The sequence below is a fragment of the Numida meleagris genome, chromosome 2 (genome assembly GCF_002078875.1).
Source record: "Numida meleagris isolate 19003 breed g44 Domestic line chromosome 2, NumMel1.0, whole genome shotgun sequence".
Lineage (NCBI taxonomy): Eukaryota > Metazoa > Chordata > Aves > Galliformes > Numididae > Numida > Numida meleagris.
Genome location: NC_034410.1, coordinates 102368667 through 102395642, shown reverse-complemented (window position 1 = coordinate 102395642; position 26976 = coordinate 102368667). Strand labels below are relative to the sequence as shown.

The 26976-nt window shown below is 39.5% G+C and overlaps 1 protein-coding gene across 8 annotated transcripts in view; it reads left to right on the top strand.

The window, feature by feature from the left end:
* ZNF521 (zinc finger protein 521) overlaps nt 1–26976 on the top strand; it is a 230577-nt gene that overhangs the window by 94427 nt on the left and 109174 nt on the right. For 7 of the 8 annotated variants that reach the window (XM_021387390.1, XM_021387398.1, XM_021387397.1 and 4 more), the window contains 2 exons: nt 8–3360; nt 19026–19110. In XM_021387390.1, the coding sequence (XP_021243065.1) occupies nt 8–3360; nt 19026–19110 (3438 nt within the window). The remainder of the gene's footprint in view (nt 1–7; nt 3361–19025; nt 19111–26976) is intronic. The other variant, XM_021387391.1, reaches the window with a different exon arrangement.

Here is a 26976-nt window from a genome sequence, read left to right as displayed (position 1 = left end):
ATTTCAGATGGAGTGGATGTTGAGGATGACCCCACTTGCTCATGGCCAGCATCATCGCCTTCTAGCAAGGACCAGACTTCCCCGAGCCATGGAGAAGGTTGTGATTTTGGTGAAGAGGAAGGAGGCCCAGGGTTGCCCTATCAATGCCAGTTTTGTGACAAATCGTTCAGCCGCCTCAGCTACTTAAAGCACCACGAGCAAAGTCACAGTGACAAACTCCCTTTCAAATGCACATATTGTAGTCGTCTCTTCAAACACAAACGAAGCAGGGACCGCCACATAAAGCTTCATACGGGAGACAAGAAGTATCACTGCAGTGAGTGTGATGCAGCATTCTCAAGGAGTGATCATCTTAAAATTCACTTAAAGACTCATACGTCCAACAAGCCATATAAATGTGCCATTTGTAGACGTGGATTTCTGTCATCTAGTTCGCTGCACGGTCACATGCAGGTTCACGAGAGGAACAAAGATGGTTCTCAGTCTGCTTCCCGGATGGAGGACTGGAAAATGAAAGACACTCAGAAGTGCAGTCAGTGTGAAGAAGGCTTTGATTTTCCTGAAGATCTTCAGAAGCATATTGCGGAATGTCACCCTGAGTGTTCTCCTAATGAAGACCGATCTGCTCTTCAGTGTGTTTATTGTCATGAACTCTTTGTAGAGGAAACATCTCTGGTGAATCACATGGAGCAGGCTCATAATGGTGAGAAGAAGAATTCATGCAGCATTTGCTCTGAGAACTTTCACACTGTGGAAGAGCTGTACAGCCACATGGACAGTCACCAGCAGCCGGAATCGTGCAACCACAGCAACAGCCCGTCATTGGTAACTGTTGGCTACACCTCAGTCTCAAGTACCACTCCAGATTCCAATCTCTCAGTGGATAGTTCAACAATGGTGGAAACGGCTCCCCCTATACCAAAAGGCCGTGGAAGGAAGCGGGCAGCTCAGCAAGTGCCAGATATCACTGGTCCTTCAAGTAAACAAGCAAAAGTTACCTATAGCTGCATTTATTGCAACAAACAGTTATTTTCCAGCCTTGCAGTTTTGCAGATACACCTGAAAACTATGCATTTAGATAAGCCCGAACAAGCCCATATCTGTCAGTATTGTTTGGAGGTATTGCCATCTCTCTACAATCTGAACGAACATCTTAAGCAAGTCCACGAAGCTCCGGATCCAGGGCTGATTGTTTCCACCATGCCTGCCATGGTGTACCAGTGCAACTTCTGCTCTGAAGTGTTCAATGACCTCAACACTCTTCAGGAACATATCCGATGTTCTCATGGATTTGCTAACCCTGCTGCTAAGGACAGTAATGCGTTCTTTTGTCCCCATTGCTACATGGGGTTTCTTACAGATTCTTCTCTGGAAGAGCATATTAGACAAGTCCATTGTGATCTTAGCAGTTCCCGTTTTGGTTCCCCCGTGCTCGGAACCCCAAAAGATCCAGTAGTGGAAGTGTATTCTTGTTCTTACTGTACAAATTCTCCAATATTTAATAGTGTTCTTAAGCTGAACAAGCATATCAAGGAGAACCATAAGAACATTCCTTTGGCACTGAATTACATCCACAATGGAAAAAAATCCAGAGCCATGAGTCCCTTATCTCCTGTAACCATTGAGCAGACCTCTTTAAAAATGATGCAGGCAGTTGGAGGTGCTCCTCCTCGTCCTGCAGGTGAATATATTTGCAATCAATGTGGTGCTAAGTATACTTCCTTGGACGGTTTTCAGACTCATTTAAAAACACATCTTGATACTGTCCTGCCAAAACTGACCTGCCCTCAGTGCAACAAGGAATTTCCAAATCAAGAGTCCCTGCTGAAGCATGTTACCATTCATTTCATGATCACCTCAACCTACTACATCTGTGAAAGCTGTGACAAGCAGTTTACTTCTGTGGATGACTTGCAGAAACACCTACTAGACATGCATACATTTGTATTCTTCCGCTGCACCTTGTGCCAAGAGGTTTTTGACTCCAAAGTCTCTATCCAACTACACTTGGCTGTGAAGCACAGCAATGAGAAGAAGGTATATAGATGTACGTCTTGCAACTGGGATTTCCGCAATGAGACTGACCTGCAGCTTCATGTTAAACACAACCACCTGGAGAACCAAGGCAAAGTGCACAAGTGCATCTTCTGTGGTGAGTCCTTTGGTACAGAGGTGGAGCTGCAGTGCCACATTACTACGCACAGCAAGAAGTACAACTGCAAGTTCTGCAGCAAAGCTTTCCATGCTATCATCCTGCTGGAAAAGCACTTAAGGGAAAAACATTGTGTTTTTGAAACAAAAACTCCAAACTGTGGAACGAATGGGGCATCTGAGCAGGTTCAGAAAGAGGAAGTTGAGCTCCAGACCTTGTTGACAAATAGCCAGGAGTCCCATAACAGCCACGATGGCAGCGAAGAAGATGTGGACACATCTGAGCCTATGTATGGCTGTGACATTTGTGGAGCAGCTTACACCATGGAGACTCTCCTGCAAAACCACCAGCTTCGAGACCACAACATTCGACCTGGAGAAAGTGCCATAGTGAAGAAAAAGGCTGAACTCATTAAAGGGAATTACAAGTGTAATGTGTGTTCTCGAACATTCTTCTCTGAAAACGGGCTCCGAGAACACATGCAGACACACTTGGGACCAGTGAAACATTATATGTGCCCAATCTGTGGCGAGCGGTTTCCATCCCTTCTGACTCTTACTGAACATAAAGTCACACATAGTAAGAGCCTGGACACTGGAAACTGCAGGATTTGCAAGATGCCTCTCCAGAGCGAGGAGGAATTTTTAGAGCATTGCCAGATGCACCCTGACTTGAGGAACTCTTTGACAGGGTTCCGCTGCGTGGTGTGCATGCAGACAGTGACCTCCACGTTGGAACTGAAAATTCACGGCACATTCCACATGCAGAAAACTGGAAATGGTTCTGCCGTGCAGTCCACGGGGCGCGCACAGCATCTCCAGAAACTGTACAAGTGTGCTTCTTGCCTGAAGGAATTCCGTTCAAAACAGGATTTAGTGAAACTTGACATCAATGGTCTGCCATATGGTCTGTGTGCTAGCTGTGTTAATCTCAGTAAAAGTGGTAGTCCAAGTGTCAACATCCCTTCAAGCAGTAACAGACAAGGCATGGGCCAAAATGAGAACTTGAGTTCCATTGAGAACAAAAGCAAGGCAGGGGGACTGAAGACTCGATGTTCTAGTTGCAATGTTAAATTTGAATCAGAAAGTGAACTCCAAAACCATATTCAGTCAATCCACAGAGAGCTTGTTCCAGACAGCAACAGTACACAGCTGAAAACACCACAAGTATCTCCAATGCCCAGAATCAGCCCCTCCCAAACTGAAGAGGTAACCCTTTTTATTTTGCTCTTGACACCTTCCATCCTTTTGGAAAAAATCCCCCTTTTTTCAAGTCATCTTGTCACTTGTCATGAAATTCTTAGGCTGAACCATGTTACATTTCCATCCGTAGCCATTAGCTAGTAATTACTTGCTTCTTGATATGCCTTACATCTTGGATTGAATTTTGCGGAATAGGACTAATTCCAGTCTCCCTAGGATATTGTCTTCTGTATCACTGAGGAGACCTATCTTCATGCCAGCACAACTGAGATTTGGAATCTTACCCTAGCTCTGTTAATGCGTTGGAATCCCCAGCTAGGAGTTGGTGCTTACGGCAGGGAGCATTAATGACGGAGGAGTAGAACACAGTGAGCCAAAATGCTGGCATAAGGGGTAGATTTTTAAAAAATATTTGTGAACAACAAACTGCGATGGGTTTTTTTCTTTGTAAATTGTGTTGTAGACATTCATTTTCCCACTTACAGCATATTTGGATTAAATAGAAGTGCAACACTAGCCTAAGGTAAACTGGGAAATGCATCTTTCAGATGCAGTTCCTTGTTTTACTTTTCTTTCCATTCATGATGAACAGATTTTGATGTTGCTGAAGCACCTAGTGCCTGATGAATGTAATCCCATTCATGCAGTATAACTTAGAAAATAAATCTACATTTCAGAAAAAAAAGAAAGGGCCAAAATCTTAAAAGATCTCGTCTGCTTCCTCAGACACCAGTGACCAAAAAATAATGCCTTTATGGGGAGAAGTGGGGAAAGGTAGGGGAGTCATTTACTGACTGAAGGGAATCTGTTTTATCTGATCTTCAGAAATGTTATCAATAGAATGACCTAGAGTTAATATTTTAGGCATGGTATTTTGCATAATAACCCGTTATAGTTCTGGAAGCCTTAAAACACAGCACAAACAAATTAAAAGAAATAATAGCTTTTGTTTCAAGAAAGCTTATAACCTGTAATGGTGTGAGCGTGTTGTAACGCATCACTGTGAATGCATACGGGTACCCTGTGGTTAAAGAGCTGCTCTTCCATCACTTTCATCACTCCCTATTTGTGAGCCCATCTGTTGGGTAAGAAATCTCTTAGCCTGTCACCCAGTAGACATGTGCAAGCTGGAGGGTAGGGGGGAGGCAGAGAGAAGGAGGGATGTTACATAAGGATGCATGGTCCAAGAGGTAAGTGTGGAGCTACTGAGAACATAGCTGGGTGAACACTGAGTACACTGGGTGTGTTGCCAGGAGAAACAATCCATTTGGGAGATGAAAGTGTGATACCACTCAGGATGCATCCACCAGAGAAAGACTCCATGCTTTTATGATATCTGCATCTCCAGTGTGCAAATTGGGGGGTGATGGATGAGACCTGGGGAATGGGACATGATGTACAGTTTATGGGAGGAGCAGTTTGTTAGACTGAGAACTGCAAGTCTAAGGAAAACCTTTTCAAAGAAGAGGGAAAAGGAGTGGCTCCCATTATTGCACTTTTAGGTCATTGATGGTCCTGTAGTATTGCTGCTGAGTAGGAATCATCCAATGACAAGCTACAAATTTTTGATAGATTCAGAGTCATCCTATTTTCTTTCATCTTTCCCCAAAAGACTGCTTGATATCTCTCTTCCCAGTCATGTTGGAAGCCAATTCCTGCTACCTCGAGCATGAACAGAATCATACATGTTAAGACAGTTAACACGATAACATGTTACCAATTTGACTTTCTCTTGCTTGTAAACTAAGGAAAATGAGATTTAGGCATTCTCTGCAGAGATATAAGGTCAGTTACGTTCAGTGTCCTCAGGGAATCTTCTTGTACTTGGATCAGGTATAATCAGGGTTCTTGTATCTCCTGATTGGCCTCATGTTTCTTTTCTTGCTCTTTTCAGTTTTTATCTTAGAAATGTATGTAAGATGAAAAAGCCTTTTTAACTACAGCAAGATTTTTGAGTAGCATTTGCATGCTTTCGAATAACAATTTGCCTTCTGCCTCCATTCAGAGCTCTTAAACTGATTTTTCAGTTCCTGTGGTTCTGTCTTCACATATGTAACCTAGACTTTCAGATTCTTTTCTCCAGGGAGGCAAAAAGCTATCAAGTTCCTGATAAAGCATTAGTACTTTTGGAAACTATAAATGCGTGTTTATAAAATCTTGAAAGATAATTTAATTTTCTAACAAATATTATTTCAAATTGTAGTGATGTGAGCGTTACTAAAATGAGAATCAAAATTCAAAGTGGTAATGCACAAATGCTCAACACTATAGATTTGTTATCCAGGCTGAGAGGAATGAAAACATAAGCATATAACAGAAACAGTAAAAATAAATCGGATTTCTAAAACTTACTGTTAGTAAGTGGCTTTGCTACTGCACTGGAAGAATATTTGTTGAATTGAATGAGGTATTGAAGAAGGCTACTTAAATATGTTATTTTGGAGAAATTTTCAACCAAAAAAAAATTATTAAGGAGTGAAGGTTTCATTTGCATTGTTTAGAGTTGTTGGCTTGGGTTGTCAAGCTTCAAGTAAATAATAGTTCACTTATGAAGCAAGAAAAATATAAAATAGGTATCAGACAGTTAACAGTGCTGAATACCCTTTGTTACTCAATTAAAAGATTACTGTGCTAAGAGTGCTGGAAGATACCTTTTTAAGAGAAAGGATAGCAGTAAACACAGTTTCTGGCTTCTTGGCCAAGTACTCTTATGCTTGAGCTAGAACACCTTCCTTTTTAGTCTGTACAAAATAACATGATAGGATGTGATTGTACGATTGTCTTTAGACAGACAAACTTGAACAATTCAACTATGGATAGATAGCTATTGAAAGAGCTTTTAAATTAGTAAATCCCTAATTTATTCTTTGAGCTTAATGAGATGCTGAATTCAGGCTGTAGATTTCTTGTAAAAATCCTAAATTACTGCAAGTATGCTATTAGGCTAGAATAATAATCTTGGTGATACTTAATGTTTAAAAGTGAAGAACAAGGTTTGATATGATAGTGAACTGAGAACTAGACAGAAGTTCTTTTCCTGTCACTCATGTGCTTTGGCAGCTTGGACAAATTCACTTGAACATCTCTGCTTCATTTTCCTTATTGAGAACATGATTTTGATAGTTTCTGAAAGTGCGTCACCATGCTTAATTACTATACATTTTTTGTAAAGCACTAGGAAGGGGAAAGGTGATATTCAAGGAAAGATGTGCAGCTTTGCCTCTTTTGCTCTTCTTCAGTGTGTTGCCATGCACCTAATGAGAGAACTCCTGACTCAGCAGAAAGGTGTGCCTTTTCTTTTTAAGCTTCACAACTTCTGTACACGCAGAACCATACCAGCATAACTGTTCAATAATAATTACACTGTTAATTGCTTAGCTGGCAGGGGAGGAGGGAGTGCACGTAACACCAACAGTTCATTGGTAAAGCCGATCTGGTGCTAGCATGTCCGTGTGAGCAGCTGTGCTCAGTCTGGGGTCCTGTTGGTAACGTCCGGAGTAGATGCTCAGCAAGCATAATTGCTTCTGTAAGTAGCTTAAGTTATGTATCACTTTTTTCCATGAATGTGAAGCTCATGTGAATACCGTATTACCTGTGGCAATGCAGACAGTCCTTCATTAATAATACAAGAACATCCTCGGTTTTGTGGTCCTGAGAAGAGAAGGGGCAGTGCAAGCACACTGCCAAATTACTGCAGAAATAAAGATGTTTATGTAGGTGTTGCAAAAGATTTGCAGAAATTCACTGTAGCAGAGAATCAAAAGTGCCGAACAAAGGAGAGAACAACTAGCAACTGTGAAGCCAGCCGAAGAACAGGAGTAAGAATCTGGGGCTGCTCTCTGTCTTGTTGTGGATGCGCAGAGCTGAATGCCAGGGTCGGCGTATCTCAGCAGGTGACACTGAGCATGTCACAGCACCATTCTGGAAGGAGCCGTAAAGGTGCAGGCTGACAATGAGCTCATGGAAACGGGAGTCACAAAATTCAGGTGCCGAAGAGCTGGTGGTTCCCTGAATCTCAACGTGTCTGACCTCAGATGAATCTTGAAATGGTGTCCCTGGGAGCACGAATAGCGTTCAGGTAGGTGTACTGTTTTACCTTTACAGTTTCTTTCCCCTCTTTATTCATGGGCACTGAATCTACCTTTCCCCTCTGACTATTCCTCCCCTCCATTCTCCAAGACTGCCAAACTCACAAAGGCATAACAAGAACTGCCTTTTGAAGTAGTTGGTTTGTTTCAACAGCAGGCACTGGCACTTAGAGGCAGAAAGAAGAGAGAAAAGACTAAGCAACCCAAAAATGTTCCCAAATGCATGCTTTTGGCAGAGCATGCGGCAGCATTTTAGCAACATAAATCACTGTGCTTTTAACTGAAGAAATGCACTGAAATCAATACTCCTGCTTTTAATTGAAATACATAAAGAAATTAAAATAATCCTCCTCATCAGCAATCCAAGCTGATCGTTTGAACTACAGGATTTTTGTGGATAAGCACATAGACTTGTAATGTAAACATTGGGTTTCCTGTCAGTGAATCCAGGCCCATGATTTTCATGTTGGATTTTGGATTCAGGGATGGAAAAAAGGTAGAGATGGCTTGTTGCTGGCACAAAGATTTGTCTTTGAAAGAGTTTGTGGAAGTAATCTGTGGCAAACATATTTTCTGCTCCTGGAGTTTCAGAATGAGCTCGCTAAAAATACAGCTTTACCTTCTGGCATCATTTTGACATTGTTTTCAGGAAGGTAATATGTGGCCATATGTATTTTTAGTAAGGGCTACTCTGTTTTTCTAGACACAAAAGGCCACCTTCATATTACCATATGCTCTAATTTCTGGTAGTACCACTGCCATGGAGTGGCTGACAAGATAGCATTCATCTTCTCATTGTCTTTACACTTTCAGCAGTGATCTATCAGACAAACTCCTCTGCATTTAACAAAGATGGTGTTATTTGTTATCCTGTTGCTATTAATCCTTCTGAAGTTAAGCTGCAGATTTCCCACCTTCCCACACTCACCAGTTTGTGAAAGAACTCCTTATGTTAACTGGGAGCTGCTGAACAGAAAGAAGGATGAGGGATAATTGTAGTGAGTTTTTTTTAGTTTTCTGTCCACTGATCATTAAAATCTAATACTGTCTGTCATGTTATTTGTCAGATGCTTCAGCTGAGAAATTCTGCATACCTTTGGAAAACTTTGCATCAGAGGAAGAAAGGATAACTTGTTCTCCAAACTTTACAAGGGTCGCAATCCAAGGTTTCCATGAAACAAGGCAGCAGAAGGAGTGCCTTCTTGAAGAAAGACAAACAGGAGAGGGGCACAGGAAAGCAGATGAAGATATTAAGCAACTCTAGAGAGGCCAAATGTAGATTCAGCAAAGCTTTATGTGACAAAGTGCACTAAGATGTATGCTCCAGCAGATCAGCTGGGCAGCCCACTGTTTTTGTGGGACTTCCCTTATACGTGTACCTGCTGGCCAAGTGACCAGAATAACGTCACGATTTCTCTTCCACACAACCTCAGTAGAATATCAAAACAGTGACGAGTGTTAGTACTTTGACCTCAAAATCATGTAGAAACCACAATAAACTTCCCCTTTTTTTTCTTGCCTGCTCATCTTTGGGAACAAGACATGGGAAGTCATAATATGTCTCTTTTTGTCTCTTTGCGTACTTCTAGAGAGTTCTCTCTCTTCCTCCTCCAACTTTTGAAGTATTCTTGCCCAATTTCAACAAAAACGTTATAGCTGAGAAGGAATTTTAAAGTCTATGGAGTTTTAGAACTTTTGGGAAGAAAAGTGACTCAGCAGGTGATAGAAACCAGACAAGAAAGAAGCCTTTTAGAGATCCAAACCAGGAAGATGGCTTTAACTGAAGTTTATACCTGGTTTCTCTGCAAAAGTCAATCAGCCAGAAGAAGTGAAGCTATAAGAAACCATGATCCACTCTTTGTGGTGATCACAAGAGTAACTTTTTAACTGACTGTAAATGTTTTGAGAAGTGCTGTTTTTTAATCACTGCTCAATAAAGCTATTGCATGTAATGTGTGTATTATTTATCTCACACACCAAACATGACACCAAATTTGTCACTATGTCTTCAGGGACATAAAATGGGCTAACTGTTAATTTAAAATGAATGTGCATCCTCAGTACTGCTTGTTCCATAAAGTTGTACAAAATGAGCATAAATGAACCACCTGATGTGTGGCATCTTTGAGAGTCCTCTTGTTTGACCTATGTCTCTGTGAAGACTGGTGATTGACCTTATGCCTGATTGGTTGTTCAAAATCTTTGGATATTTTTTTTCTCCTTCCAGTCTCATCTTCCATTTATTCTATGTACTGCATTCTTTTACAGATTATTGTGTAAAGTACAGCTGTAGATATGACAGCAGAAATGTGTGACCTATTAACATCAGTTGTTGCAATGGAGCGTATCAAGGCAAGAGTCGGTGGACACAAATTGACACAGGGGGGGTTTCATGAGGGTAACAGTGGCACAGGTTGCCCAGAAGAGGTTCTGGAGTCTGGGTGGTGCTGCCTGAACAAAGGATTGGTCCAAAATGGCTTCCAGAGATCCCTTCCAACCTCAGCCACTGTGATTGTGATTTCCAGTGTGCTTTTGGCTACCAGATGCACATTGATGTTACCTTGTTCTCTCTTGGTGGTTAAACCTTTGTTGCTAGTGTAGACTTCATAAGACAGGGAATGAAAATGTGGGGCATCTCAATACAGTCCTACCAGTAACAATGTGCAAATCAGGGAAAAAAGCCACAGCTTGCAGTTTTTATTGGAGACCTAATTTCATCAAAGTGAAGGCTTCACATGCATTCACTGATCATCCGTAATGCCTGTGAAATGCCTTTGAAAAGCCCCTTAAAAATACAGCCTCTTACAGATGCAGTCATTAAAAGTTGCTTGCTGCTTGTATACTCAAAAGCAAGATGGAAGATAGGAGAAAAAGAGATATTTTTTCCCTTTTGGTCCTGCTTTCGCAATTTTGGTGTCTTGTGTAGCATAGTGTTCCTCTCTTGCCTATTATCCAGATTCAACATTCTATGCAAAAAGGCACGCCTAATGGCTTTTTATATCTGGAAGGCTATCTCCTGCCCTCTGCTTTTTTTGATAGGAAATGGAATGTTTCACCAACAGAGAATGATCTGAGACTCAGAGCTTCCAAATTCCCTTTTTCCACTTTTATTTCCACTGCCACAACAGTCCTCTTGGTTTCTGTTCTGATGGCTGAAGTAGGTTTGATGCCAAACTCTTAAGAACATGGCTGTCTGCATGTGCCAGTCCTGTAGCTTTCCCTGACAAACTCGCGGTTGATCCTGTTCTGCTGCTTGGGCCTTCTTTCACAGGCCTATTACGGGTATGTCTGCAACCCCTGATGATTTTAGTGATCTTTTTCTCTTAACCTTAGTTCTTCTGTTTTCTTCTAATCCCTGTTTCACAATTTCATAGTCCATATAATGGTGAGCAAACTTAGATGTATGATATTCTGCTTCTGAAGTAAATTCTGTGATCTCTTTTTCTGTTAGAGTATGGTAGATCGAAGCCCATGAACTTATTACAGGATGTAGCTAGGAGGAACTACTGGAATTTTAAGAAGTAATATGAGAGTAAAAGATTATGAAACAGGACAGAGGGAACTGTGGGAGGTTCCTGTAGTTCCCTTAGAGGAAAGCAAATATGTCTCCACAGGAAAAACTGCCAGACACAAACTGTTGTGGGCAGTGATGAAGACTGACTCAGTGGCATGCTTGTTTTGCTGGTACACCACTTCCTTGGGCAGCTCTGCTGCCCCAGCTGAGGTTTGCCAACTGGGCGTGCAGTCAGGCATCTCTGCGATGTCAGCAGCCGTGTGCCCACTCAGATGCTCCTGGTATATTTGTTAACATTCATGTGGCCTAACAGTATCCATACAGAGTGGTGTTATAATTACAGCAGTATGATTGTGGAATTCAGTTTGTGAAATATTTTTTAGTATAGGCAAGCTTTTGTATAGTTCCAGTCTTGCCTGTGTTATCACGTGAATCCTTCACTTGTGAAGTCCCACTGACTTGCACAAGTGCAGAGCTAATTGCAGGGGTTTAATCCTTCTCCTGATATTTCAATGAAAATTAATTTCTTATATATTATGTATGAGTAATATATTTCTGTTTGTACATTAATATTAATGCTGCATATTTTTGAGCACGACTGTTCAGTAGGACAGAATTATCCTCATAAGTAATAGCCCAGAATTCTTCAGGAATAAAGGTTGAGTTGAAAGTGGACAAGCAAGGAAAAGAAAAATGTCCCAAGTCTCGCTTAAGAGACTGGAATTAATTGTCATTAATTTTCCATAGTGTGGGAGAAAAGTGTTTTTAATGTTCAAATTAAATAAACAAAATGAGGTGTATAAAAGGCCCCCAGTTTTGCCTTTCTGTTAAAATCCTGAGAGCTTTTACAAAATTTGTGATGGTGAAAAGAGACAAAAGAGTATTCTCTTGTGCGTACTTGCAAACTATTAATTTTATTGGTCTACATCTGTTGCTGATTGTTGGTGAAGAAAGTAGTGGCTTTATTGAATGGCAGTCTGTCTCAGTATGCCTTTTTTTAAAACAAAGGGAAAAGAGAAAGAGACTTGAAAAAGCCCACCAGCAATCCATCAGCTTACTCAGAATATCAGCTTTTTGCATCTCAGACCTGCCAAGTCATGCTCTGCTGCCTGTGCTTTGATGCCACATCATCTCCAAAATTATCAGCGCAGTCTCGGTTGTAGCATCCCCTTAACATCCATAGCCATGTATCTGTTCTGAGATTGAGACGCAGAATGTTAGGATGCCTCTTGATGGGTTTACAGCTCTCTCTCTTGGCAGCGTTACTGGATTTTAAGCGCAGTGTAAGGAGACAAGAAGAGGGAGGGATGCTGACCTGTGGGACCTATTGTAGGGTACCTACTTTAAGCAGGGGGGTTGGACTCGATGATTTCTTGAGATCTCTTCCAATCCCTGTGATTGTGTGATTCTGTGATTCTGTGACAGAAAGTTCAGTCATACAGCAAACTCTGGATTCCTGAGAACTGCTCAGTGTGTGCACTTGCAATGTTGAGAGGCCCAGCCTCACTCTGGATAAGGTCCTAGGACAGAAAATCAGAAAGAAGCATATTTGTTTTTCAGATCCCAAATCAAATTCACGGTACTTACAGCTGTTTGTACTTACGAACTATGTAAACCTGATATGAAGTAATTGAGAGAAAATAAATACACAGACACATGCTGCCAGTTTTGGAGTTCCTTTTCTGACAGGTGCCTGATTTTCAAAGACATGTAGAGAGCTAAAGGATTAGAGCTTGAAGGAAAGAGATGGAGTTTTAAAATGTTGCAAGATGTGGTTTCTGTGTGGGGATGTGAGACATTGCAAGCTAATGCACTTCATCAGCTAGAGGAAGGAAAGGTTTGTAACTAAGAGACATTGAAGACAGATGTGAATAAATGCAGCATCCAGAACGCAAAGTTGGAAGACAGGACAGCAACTGTAAGGCTTCAAGCAGACTAGAGAAGGAAGAACTGATAGAACTTCATGTATTAAAGCAATGAGTAGCCATGGTGAAAGGAATTTCAAAATATTATTTCCATTTATTGTTTTTCATTTAGAATTGATAGTCTTTTCCTTTCTAAACATGTGCACTCAGATCCCACTGTATGTAAGACCCTGATAAATAAAAGCAGAACAAAAAAATCATCATAAAATCGTTATAAACATGTTTTTAATGACAATCAGGAAATACTACTTAAAGGGTGTTCTATTAGGAATGAGAAAAGTTAGCAATTAGTTTGGAAAAAATGCAAGCTGACAGTGGCCCGTAAGCAAGATAAATAGCTAACTATGCAGTGAAACTGTCTAACATATGCTTAGTTCTTTTAGAGCTTAAGGTTGACAAAGTAAGCATCCAGGAAGATAGAAAAGAAATCCTCAATTAAAGTACTGTCAAAAATAATCTGAGTTATGATGAAAAATGGCTAAATGGACAAATAGGCTGGGACCATGGTTGCTCTTGTGCCTCATGCAGAGCCGAGCACGCTGCTAACGCTTAATGAAATAATAATGTAAAAAATCAGCTGGCAGCATTAGGAGTTTGCACCGGCAAGTTGCTGTAGTTAGTGTGCAGGTTTTAACTTGCTTTTGCAAATGATCTGTTGGGAGCACAAACATGGAAGCTATTCGCTTTCTCTTGTCAGATTACCTTTCTGTTAGTTTAACAGGTGGAATTCATTCCACTCTGGGCTTAATGTGAGGGAACCTGTGAGGGAGTGATTAGTCTGGGAGGAGGAAATCAAAGGATGTGGGAGGTGTAGGGTTACTCTTTTTCAGTAGTTGCAAGTTGGCTTGGCTGTAGTGTTTATCTATGCCGTTGGTCTATGCTGAAACAAAGTGGAAAAAGCATTGAAAGTCCCCCTTACTGGCATCACAGGGGTAAGCAATGTACCTAGTTGTAAATGGAAGGCTACCATTAGGTAAACAGGTATGCATCAAAGCCATTTTCAGTGCTAGAGACTATTGCATGTGGTAGAGGTCTGGAAGTAATACAGAATAAACTTGGGATGCCTGCAAGCAAAAAGGGATATAAGGATTATGCATGAGATTACAGATTTGTGCATTTGATTTAGACAGTGATAGAAGAACACCTAGAAATTTTGGATTTATCAAAGGATAGGAGGCAGAGATTCAGAAAGGGAGGATCATGCCTAAATTTTTTGCTAAAAAATATAAGCATGATTTACCAGGGTCTTAGCAAAGCTTTTGAAAAAGTATTGCACAAAAGACTAATCTATTGGGTTGATACATGTGGCATAGGAAGAGCTGCTTTGTTTGACTTAAAAGCAACACTAACCTGGATATGCACTGGAGTCTTGTGCATTGAAACAGTTAAGGTTGGTGGGATGTGAATAATGGAAAACCTTAAGAATCACTTCCTGCACAACTTTTGCTGAATTTATGCAGTGTATCAGTAGTCCGGAAGAAGAATAAGTAGTGAAGTGATGAAATTCAGTGATACTACAAAACTGGGGAAATGTCAGAACAAAATAGGCAAATGATAAAATCCTGAATGACTCTGACAAGGAGGTCGAGCATGGGCAAATATATAGCATATGCAGTTCATTCTCAAGCCATGTAATGAGATTAAGAAATAGGGGGAAAAAAAAGTATGAGAATCTGAGAGTCACAGGACACAGAAGGCTACGTAGAAGGATCTTCCGAATATTTCTGAATAGAACTATGAATGCTCTAATAGAGTTCACTAATTGTCTGACTTTGTTTTTAAAAGCAAATAGAGTTGTGGATGAAATTGAAGTACCAATTAAAGACCATATTCCTGGGCCACTTACAAAGGCAGCAAAGCCTCTTTTGACATGACATGGATGCTTTGAGGACCTTTATAGTAAAGAAATTCTGAAAACTGCAAAGTGACAAGCGAGGATCAGGACAATAATTAAAGGTCTAGGTGACATTAATTATTCAAAAGGTTAGAGAGACACATGCATATGCCCTGCATGGATTGAAGGCCCTATCTGAAGTTCATTAAATGTAGTCACAGAGAAGCTTTGCATGCTGGAAGGCTTTAAATCAGGTCTCAAATCAGTAATGAAAAAGAACAGGAATGCAAGATTGGGCAATGTGGCTGCCCAATGCTTGTGTGAGTCATCTAGTCCAAGCAGTTGTTCTTGTAGGACAGTTTTGGATGGCCCCAGCTGTGACTTGGGCTTCAGATTTGCACTCACCATATAGGAAATGAATTGCCAGTTGGGTTCTTGACAGGAGGGGTTTTGTGAAGGATTGTGAGGTTGCTTATTGAAGAGTTGTGTTCATTTTATGAAAAGGTGAGGCTCCGATGATGTAAGAAATAAAAAGAAAACATTCAGACATTTTCATATTGCTGTGTGATAATGCATGCATCCTTCTCCTCTGGAACCTCCTCCTTTGGAATTTTTGCAGCAAGGCACAGTCTAGCACACTACAGCTGCTCCTGATTTCCTACTGGTGCTGCCCATTGTATACATACAGAAATGTGCTGGCCAGGTTCTTCTGTGGCCTGCCATTGCTGATATGACATTAGTCTAACAATTAACGTGTGTTGGTTTGTTTTTGTGTTTGGAGAGGAGAATGAGAGCTCTGGCAGAAGGCTGACGGGTGTCCTCCAGCAAATGCAGCTGTGGCAGGTTAGGATGTAAGTGCCCTGAGCTGTCCACTGTCCATCTTTATGTGGATCTGAAATGCCCTGGGCAGTGAGCTGGAGAAGTAAAGCCTGGGTGCCTGCTCCTCCTGCTGGGCCTTCCCTCGGTGACTTGGGCAGCGGGGCAGGGAGCTCTGCCAGGGCTCCAGTGCTGTGAACAGCTGCAGCAAGTCCAGGCAAGGATGGCTGTCACAGCCCCCATTGCATCCTGCCTTGCAAGGGGTTGCAGACGATTAAGAGAGTTCGGTGCCTCCTTCAGTCATGACCCAGTTTCACTTCTGTGCAATACTATGCCGGCACAGCAAGGCTTCTTGCCTGGCAAGGGAAGTGGAGCTGCCATACTCCAAGGCTCCTTTCTATCTTATCCCCCCCCCAGATTTCCCCTTTGTGGGAGCACAGAGTGAGGAGGGCTGGGTCTCCCTTGGGTCTCATTCTGGTAGGGAGCTGGGACCAGCCATGAGGCACAGCAGGATCCAGGAGCCCGTGCGAGCAGTCACGAGTGCCGCTGGTCTGACAAAGCCCATGAGACTAAGATGTAACTTGCAGTGAAAAAGGGCTTCTTTAGAATGTGAAACATATGGAAATAAGTATGTGGTTTTTGTTCAACATGGCGTGAAAATGACTGGGTTTGATCACTTTGAAAATCTATGAGTAAATGGAATTTACTGAGTTTGCATTTAAAATCAAAACTTCACCAGGAACAAGTTTAGACACTTTGAGGTGACTGTGTCGAGCTAATAAAAGTTGATGTCAACATTTTAGAATATCTTTGGAAACAAAAGAGAACTAGGTTTTGATCAAGCAGCAGTCACAGAAACATTCTTTCCTTCATGATAAAAAGAAAACCTCTGTGTGATTCTCCAAATATGTCAGATCGTTTTGAAGAGGCTAGCAACTGCTAGTAAATTATTATTTTTGGTTGTTGTCAAATGAGTTTATTTTTTTGGCATGAGACTTCAAAAAATCCAGCCTTTGTATGTTTTGCCATTATGTACATCAGTCATAATTTTCCAACAAATCTTGACGTGCACTCTGCATTACTGTGCTAACAAGAGAAAAGACCAGCCATTAAGTTTATGTTTCTTTGTTTTTGAACAAAGTCACATATCAGGAATAATGCTAGGGGTATGCTAATAAACAATATATAGTGCCAGTCATCAGGGAGTAAGAAATATTTTCTAACTAGTTCTAAAGGGAAACAATGTTTTAAAAAAAGGGAGAGTGATTGTTATTTATGCAATATTGTTGTTCTATATGTCAGCATCAAAAAGCACCTTGTAAAGAGCTTAGCATAATAAATCTTTGATCATGATTGTCATTATTTAGAGGTCTTGGATAGATCTAGATGTAGTGCGGTAAGGTTAAATTTACCAATGTATAACAGGAAGACCTTGGACTGCATCTGAATTTCTACTCGTTTTACCAGTGTGGTCATACCTGAAAAGGAGAAAAGTCTTGTATTTTTTTTTTTTTTTTAAACAACAGGCTTTACAAATTGTAACTGTAAAATTAAGTCAATGCACATTTGTTTCCTGGGTGCCCATTGATTTTTATTTGTCTAGGTAATGATTCAACTTGGATACATTTCAGGAAACTTCAGTTGGTTTAGATGAGGAAGCACAGAAAAGGCCTATGATAGTTTCCACTAAGAAGAGACACAATGTATTTTGTTATTGTGTGAAGAAAATTCAAATAGCCTCTGTATGAGAAGCAATAGGAGATTTGTAAAGAGAAGCCCAAAGGAGCATTTAATTTCAGGGCAGACTTTGATTAGTCACTAGTTTTACAGTTAACTTGATAAGAAAAAATGACATACATTGAAAAAGCCTGTTTATTCCTTTCTAAGGGCATGTAGTGGAAAGATGCTTAATGAGTGAGCACCTTGTCTGGGGCATAACATCTAATTTTATATGCTGATAACAAATCCAGCAAGTCTTTAATAATGCTTATAATGTGGGAAAAAAAAAGCAAGATTTATAAAAAATATAATAGCATCTACCAGCTGTATAACACTCTTCAGAAGTTAAATGTATACAAAATAGACTCTATTTTTGATGCGTTATCCAGTGAACCCTACTCTTCCCCGACAAATATATATGAAATCTGTAATTTAGTACATCTGTGCCAGGTTTTTGTAACTTAATGTTCTTTAAAAATTATATGCTTTTTCCTTTTTTCTTTCTTTCTTTCTTTCTTCTTTTCCTTTTTGCTAGCGTAGCCAAGGTGTCTGTGGCTGTACAGAAAGGTGCATGTCTCCTGAATAACTAGCTTGATGTGGCACTTCAGGGCTTACCTTACCTTCACTGCATCTTCAAAATGACAGTTGAGCTCTCCAGGACTGTTACTTCAGAAATGTAGTCCCTGATACTACAATTATGCAGCTCAATAATTTTATGGACCTGACTTGTCTCGTTAGATGCCTAGAATTGCAGATTTAAAGTCTCTAGGATGAAAAACCAATATTTTACTTTTCAATATACTCTTAGTTTTCACTTGTAAAGACGTGCTTTGTGGTATAAAATTTCTGGTCAACTTCTGCTCATAAAAATAATAAGAGAAAATAAAGTCATGTTTTGAGGATGTTACTGCCTAATCTGTATCATCTTGCGCAAGTATTATACCTTGCAGAAAAGTGAAACAACAGATCTGTTTTGAAAGATACTCAGGTACAAAGGAAAGAATTCTGTGCACTAAAGAGAGCGAAGTACACTTCCTTGTTGATAACAAAATTTGATTTATATGTATCATGATTTTAAAGTAAGTCAGGCCCAATCTAATGTGGCCAGAAGGGCTGCCCTCTGGCTGGTTTCCAGCCAGCCTTCCTAGTTTAAGTACAGGCTTGCCAGTAGATGTAGAAACTACTGCCTAAAAGCAGTAACCATTTGTCCACATGAGAACATTTGTCCATAATGAGAACTTCTCCTTCTTTGAAGGATGGCAACGTGATGGACCATTTAAAATGTATGTGCAGAGGAGATTCTGCAGCCTAGCTGGGACTGAAGGGGAGGCAGGCTTCTGATCTCTGTTTTCTTCCTGGCTTCACCCCAGTTCTGTAGTGGGCCTAATCCACTGATATAAAATGAAGGATTCACATTGATTTCAGTGTTGTCTGGATCACATCCCACATGTTCTCATCACATTTTGCCTTCCATGATTATGACGACGATGTTTTAGCAGTACTGGTCTCTTCATGGAGTTAGAAAGATGAAAAAAAGAAAGAAATAAAAATAATAATAGCAACAAAAAAACCTCAACCTCTATGGAGTTTCAGCAAACTCAGATAAAAGGTGCTACAGAACTGCAGAGTGTTATTATTTAATATTATTAATTAAGCCTTAATAAAAACACTGCTGGAGAGTTTTAAATGACCACTTTGAACTCAGCATTTTGAGTTATAATGAAATGGTTCCAACTGCATGTTTCAGTAAATTTTATCTACCCTTATTTCTTTAGAAGAAGACCTACCAGTGCATCAAATGTCAGATGGTTTTCTACAATGAATGGGATATCCAAGTTCATGTTGCAAACCACATGATTGGTAAGTGAAGCACTAAAACTTCTCAAAGACAGATAGCTATTTCTCTTATTCGTGATCATCATTGCCTCTAAAATTAAACAGAGTTAAGGAGAAATTAATTGTACATCCATCACTGATTAACCTAGGCATGATTGATTTTTTTATTCATATTATTAGACTTGATAAAGCATTAGCGTGTTTTATTTTCTGCAAGGGCTAGTTTAGACTTCTGCAGAGAATTATATATCCACTGCCAGTCAAAACACAGGTGATTAGCAAATTAAACTTCTAATCATTTTTGCATTATTGAAAACAAACTAACAGGAATGGTTAATGAACTGGATGTTAGCTTTCCGTAGAGTTTTAGACAGGTTTTAATTTCAGAAGTTATTATGGTAATGACACTACTGTGTGCTTCTCAAGCACCTTGGTACCAAAATCAAAACTGGCAAGTTTTTGTCGTTAGGAAACGTAAATAATTCAAATGGCCATAAAATAGTATTGTTTGTTGTGTTTGAACAGTCTGGAAAAAATCCTGAGCGTATCCACATACAATTAAATACTGTCATTTCTATGAAAAAACAAGGAGTTGTACTATTCAGGAATGGAATCTGCTCTTTAAGGTACAAGCATATTTAAAAAATCTTGTAGGATTCCTAACCCAAGCCTAGCCTGATGTTTACAAGGCTGTTACAGTTGTAAATTAGAATAAAACAAAAGCTGCTTTTTCTTTGATATTCATATTTTCTTATTATTTGCTTATTCCTGTAGGATTACCCATAATGTTTTCAATTTGGTAACCACTCAGCAATAGTGCTAAGAGTTCTGTCAGCCAATTAAATTTATCAAGCACATCATTTGCCCGCTAATAAGATAACATTGACAGGGTTGTCTTATTTTGTTTTTAGTCTGTTTTCCAAATTTCACATTTCAAGAAAGATGGATACAATTCATTTTTTGCTTCTATTTCCTTTATGCTGTTTTTTCTTGCTTTAATAATAAAAAAGCATGCAGAATGTGGTATAGAAGCCGGTAAATACATATTAAACAGATGATAACTTATTGTTGTTTTTTTCTTCATTTTATAACTTAAAAATGCTTAGCTTGATGCTAGTTTTTGGGTTTCTTTCTCATGTAAGGTAACTTAAATATTTCTTCCATGAGTTCTATTAACCTGGCTACACTGTAAAAGAAATTACCTGCCACAACTTAGTAGCTCATTTTTCTGAGAACATTATTAATATGTTTTAATACATTTAGAGCATGAACATTTTATATGCTTTTCAGAAAAAAATGAATAAATACAAGTGACAGTTGGCTTTGTAAATGAGCGAAATGATTTGCCTGTTGGACTAAGCTTTAGTCTTGATATTTTGTATCTTTGGGGAAGAGGTAATCTGAACTTCTCAGTGTTCAATCTGGGTCAGTAAAGTGCAATTTTGAAGTCCCTTGTTACCAGCAACAGAACTTGCCGTTTTTGTTGTTGTTGTTGTTGTTGTTTTTTTAATCTGGTTTATGTCATGTGCTTAACTGTAGCATGTAGTGATGCTGAAACTTGCCAGAGAATACAGGCACCTTGGGTAAGGGGTGATGCTGGAATGTGAGAGTGGTGTGTCTGCTTGCCACGTACCTCTCACGTACATTGTGTTTTCAGAATAGGACCCCTCTTTTTTCCATAAAATACTCAGATTTTCTTTAGTTTTCTTCTATTTTCTTCTATTTTCTGGGTGTGTTTAGTAAAAAATCAGAATAGGATGAGAGAAAGGGGGAGAGATTAAGTAAAACAGAACAAATCCAGTTAGCTTCAGTCTGCAGTTCTGAAAAGACTGACGTTTTGTTAAACTGAGTGATTAACTGCCTGTGTGTTATTTCTAAAAGCTGGGCGAGGCTGAATGAGAAAGGGAATCTTTAAAATATATATTTAATTGTTTTTGACTGTATTGTATCTAATCATGCGTTATATTGCTTCATGACATAACCATAGTGACACAGATTTAAATGTGCTTAATATAAAATCTTGCAGTGAAATAAAGGAGCTTGCAAAACATGCGGGGAGATTTGCTGGTCATGCTTGTGGTAATCTGTGTTCAGTGGAAGATTCTTATCTGCACTGCCAGGCTAAACCGTGCAGCTCCTAATGATGTAGCCTCGATTAAGCAAATGCAAGGGGATTTTGTGCTAGGGTGAAAGGAATATCAGCATTCCTGAGTGTTTTGAATGTGACCTCAGAATCGAAGCACAGGGAAAAATAATTTCTGATCTTCAGTTCTGTTAGCTTCCTCATCAGTAATTGGATTTTTCCTTAGCTGTCTTTCTAATTTCACTACCCCTTCTCCTCTCCTTTAATTTATATTGTTCACAAGCCTTCTTCCAAGACCATGTTCTGTCTAGAGAGAAGGGTTCAAGGGGTGACATCAAGCTGTTTAAAATTGGCCTTTGTTTATGTGTGTCTGTAGATAGGTTTATAGTATTCCTATATAGTACAGAAAACGTGCATTCAAACATATCGGTATGAATATATACATAACTCACACATATATCCGTAGATATCTGCATGCATTCAATTTGCAGATAGAACAATTAGTTGAAACACTTGACTGAATATGGACTTGTTGACACGGCACATTTCCCAAACAAAAAGTCCTGCAGTCCTAATCACCTTGGTCCCTTCTTTTTCCACATGTACGTGATAAAATATGTCTTGCTGCCCTGCTTTTCCATTAGGACACTCACTCCTCTAGGTTAGGGAAAGTGAGAAAGCTTCAGGAAGAGAGGGGAGGAACAATAAAACTTTAAATGCAAGGGAAAGGGAAGATAATCTTGGAAAGCCGACTCTAAAAGTCACAGAGTGTGATAATCCCTAGATCAAATGTAGGGGTAATAAAGCCCTTTTCAGACATCATCACACAGTCTCAGGAACTGTTATTTCCTCTCGTAGTAGAATGTTAGCATTATCGTGTTGCAGTTATCGATGGATATAGATTAGTGTCTTCGTACATGAAGGGTTGCACACGATTCAAAGAAAAAGAACAGGGAAGAAAAGGGAGAACAACAATGGAGGGAATTTCTGTTACTGGAGGGGAAAAAAAGGCAGTCATAAATGTCAACTATTAAGGAAAGAAAAAACATGAAAAAAAAGGAATAAAGACCAAACCATCCCAGAAGATGGCAAAATATTTAAAAGAAGGAGAGAGATTAGAGGACAGAGGAAGGTGGCTGGAGCAGGTAGAACACAGGACAAACAAGGAAGTAGAAAGTCATCTGCCAAACTCTGCTCAGAAAGGAATGAGAACCGCTGCCCAGAGATACATGCTCAACTATTTGGGGGTAATGCAGCTCACCAACTTTTTAGCAATTTAGGAGCCTAGAAAAGTTGATACTGTCTCATCTACTTACTGTGTCCCTTGAACGTGATCCCAGGGTGTAAACTGAGTTCACGCTGCTGACATCCACATAGACAAGATGCATTATGGAAGGTCACTAAGGCAAATACATGTTTATAAAACCCCAGTGTGAAACTTAGACTTTTAAATAAGGCAACCTGAATTACTTTGTTGGCTGAAATAGCTCCACTGAGGGTAGGTATTTTTAGGTTGTGTGTATGTTTGTGTTTTTGTCTAATCAAATATAATCTCAACTAGACATTTAGCAGGGGAAGAGGGATTAGAGGCTATTTAAAAAGCCTCTTACTCGTCTTTGTTAGGAGGGCATACAATGTTTTTGCAGATTTTGTTATACATTTCAATCTGTTCAACGAGAGAGATTATGCCACTTAATGGAAAACAAAATCTGCAGATGATCCAATAAAGTGCCTTAAATATCTTTGACAACAGTACATTTACATTTGTTATTATACAAGTTATATATTTAAAATGTCATAGGGATGGCTTTCCTCAGTAACTACATGCTTATTACTTTTAGAACTTCCCATTTTAAAACTGTTCCACAGTCTTTTTTCCAGTCTTCCCATTATCTTGGTGATGGGATGAGTCAATAGTCCTTTTCCACTGTATGGATGAGGACAAAGATGCAAAAGAAGTGGAGCAAGTGAAAGTTCAAGAGTTCTGACTGCCCGATATGTCCTCACTTATCTAGACGCTGTGCTTTGTCAAGCAGCACCCATGTTTGTTTAAACTACAGGCTGATTCAGGTTTAGGAGATGCTTGTGGGCTGAAAGGAGGCAAACCTTTGGCTTTTTTAAGTAGGCTGTCTATTTAAGCATTATTTTGGACTTAGATATGAGTATGTACTTTGATTTGGATAATCATGAGGGTGATTGCCAAATGAAAACGTATTTGTCAGTTTGTTTATTGAAATCTGTTGGTAAAACAATTTATCAGCTTCTGAATTAGAGAGGAAGAAATGTAAATCCAGGCACGTTTCGTACAGTTTTAGAAAGTACTGGCAAACATCATAATTCTTCAGCAGCTCTCTGGCTTTTGCTTTTCTCTCTGAGCAGAATACATAGCATTTTTAGCATCTTTCTTTGAGAAATTTCTATTTCTGGGTGTTTATGGAAAAGAGAGAGGCTTTCTGGCATCCTTTTGTTTTGCTCACATAGTTTACAGTTGGCATTTGACCTCAGAGTGTAGAAGGGGTGTCTGCCATTGTGTTCTCTTTGCTTCACTCCACTGCTCGTCCTATTATTTTGCCTGTTATTTTAAGTAGACAAGCTAAACACGATTTTTTCTTATACTGATTCCTTTACATCTGCCGTATCTGATGCAGTTCAGTGTCAATAGGCTGAACAGTTGCCGTAGTCCCTAGGATTTTGTACACGTGCACATACAGAGTAGATCAGAACTGAGGGAGTTCCGATGTGTTTAACTCAGAAAAGGAGTTATTCCACATAAAATTATGAGGCTCGACAGCAGTAGTGTAAATTTTTAAGTGCTCTGAGTAAAGTGCTGTTAGGCATGAGATAATGTAAAGAGATGACATTGCCAAGAACTATTTATGAAGAGCTTAATTTTTTTCACTCTGATAATTCTTGACCAATAATTACCAGCTTCTAATTATCTATTTTAGTTAGAAAGAAATCTCTATCACTATGGAGGTTGGCATTGCAACTAGCGCATAAATCCCCAAAGAGGTAAATGTGTTCCAAACAGCCACAAACAACTGTCTCATGAAACATAGTGAGCAAATTGCAAGCCGCTGGCTGTGCACAACAGAGCAGCACATTTACCATTGAGGACTGATCAGGCTGACAAAGACAATGATAAAATGGGGAAACAGCCACAATCTTTGTAGTTTGCTGCTACTTTAGTTGATGGCACAGCAAGCCGCAGTGTCAGAGCAAGAGCAGCTGCCCCTCTGAAAAGTTGGGGAGCTGGGGGAAAGGATGGCACTTTTTTGCAACCCTACTTTAGAAAATTTCAGTATAGGTCATTTTTGAGTACACAGACTTTTCTTTAACCTTTTCAGTGTGAAGGATAAAACACATTTTGTGAAGTCTGTTTTGGTAAGGAAAAGAGCTTGTTTTTGAGGAGAAGACATTGTGTAGTTTTGAGTGCGGTAGCATGTATGAATGGGAGGAGGAAATAAAGGGAAAGAAAAAAAGCCACCAAGCACCGAAGTTAGGAAGCAAATGGGAAAACAGGATGAAACAACCCTGCTGCTGACAAGAAGAATTCTAGTTTACACCAGTAAAGTCCCAAGTAGACAAATCCATGCTACAGCTGTGGTAGTTTAAAGAGTATATAGAAAGTGTAATCTAATGTTAATTTCTCTGCAAAAAAAAAAAAAAAAAAAAAACAACAACCCACAACAGCATTTTACAATTACAAATGATATGTAACCATTAGAAGACATAAAGACCATAAAGACATTTTAGTGCAATTCATGATTTCTGACTTGTTCAGTGACAGGAATATAAGTATGTAATATGTATATATTTACATGCTTATGTGTTATCTAGATATGCATGTTTGCATTATGCATGTATTAACTGCATGCATAATAAGCCTATAGAAATAAATCATTTTATTTTCCTCACATTTGTGCAGTGTATGTGTGGACAACATCACTGATGTTAAGACAAAGAAAACACCTTATAAGCTTTTTGGAGCTCTGTAAAATTGTATCTTGGTTGTAACAGCATGTAGCATTCATACAGTCTATTATTTATCTAATTCCTTATGTCACTAAAAACAAGATTTTCCTTTCACATATGCTGAAATGGTTAAAACAAACAAACAACCTACTTGTTGCATTATGTTGATCTCAAGGAAGACATTTACAGAATATCATAGGATGTTACATGATGCTTTACAGGAAAACTGACATTGTGAAGTCTCTTTTGTAAGAGGTTTGGAGAAAATGAATCCAAAGATGCACATCTACACATCAGAAGATGAAGGAGGTGACAACTTCTTTTGTCTGTCCTCTCTCACTGATTCTTCTGTAATAAGATGTGGAAATTGTAAATTAAGAGCAAAAAGATGGATTGTACCTTAGAATTAGAAAATCATCTAGTTACTCTGGGAATCTCTTATTTGCAGGCAGAGCTGGCAAAGAGGGGTCCAAAAGTTAGATGAAACTTTGCTGCCTTGTCTGCAGAAAGCAGAGATGTAATTGAAATACCCAGGAAAAAGCAGCATTTGGTGTTAAATCTGAGGAACTGTAGGTTTATTTTGTGAGGAGCTGGGTTACAAAATAGATGAAATCTGTGCTGTTTCCTGCTAACAGAAAGCTACTCTCCTGTGAGCAATGCTGGCTTATTTGAAAGGCCCATAAAGGGTTTCTGCATGGACCATACAAAAGGGATACTTTCTCTTTAATAGCCATCTGTACAGGAGAGATGAGAAGTGGGCCAGGTCATCTCTCCTCAGCTGTCATGATATTAACGTAGGTAATGGAGCAAGCTCTGCGTTCTGCTGGGTGTTGTTTTTCATAGATGTTCATCGATTTACACAGATAATTCTATTTATTTCTTTGAGTTGGTCCAAGCGAACCAGGCAGAATAACAAACACCAAAGCATTTCAAATGACTTTATCTTTGTTGTTTTGTAATGTAACTTTTGTCTAAAGAATGGTGTCACACCTACTGTGCAGATGGCTGCATGATTTGTAAACCAGCCAAAACATTTAAACAAATGTGTGATCTGGGGATAGATTAAATAAAGGATAAAATGGAGTGTGGACCACAAATTCTAATAATCAGATGATTTTAAGTTGTGTGTAGTGTGGAGCGATGGTAGCAGTGATAGCAGGGAACGCTTGCCAATGACAGCAAGGTGCCTCACAGATCTCAGGATGGAGCCTGTGGCCTAGTAGGCCTCAGTTTGAGAGCGGCACATTTGCTGTACAGCTGGCAGCTCTGTATGGGGACATCAGATAAAACTTATGTAAAATGAAGTGTTATTGCTTAGTATGAAATTGTGCAGAGAGGGAATTTGCAGACAGTAACTGAAAACAGAATTCATGGTACCAATGAAGCAGACTGTAAATATGAAGAGGCTTTAATTATCTGCGCAATTTAACAAAAAATTCAAGATGTATTCAGAAATGGCAAAGGCAGCTGTAAACATGCTAGAGCAGCACTGTTCTCTGCGCTTAAAATTATGTCACCTATTTGGGCACCAGGCTCCCTTTCTCCTTGCTCTTCTGAGGATGTGATTTCACCCACCAAGCTGTGCTGGCTGGAGCCCACTCCTCCATTTCAAGGGTTAGAATAGGGAACCGTTGTTTCCTTTTGGTCACAGCTTTTAGGAGAGACTTTCCAGGCTTCTACAATCACAAATGGTTAAGTCAGGACACAGTGTGCAAACAACTATGAATCCCTGCACTTTTTTGGAGGGGGTGGGTGTACGGGTGTGGAACTTGGACTCAAAAAATTCTAATAAAATTGAAAGAAAATGTTTTAATATTAAATAATAATTATTG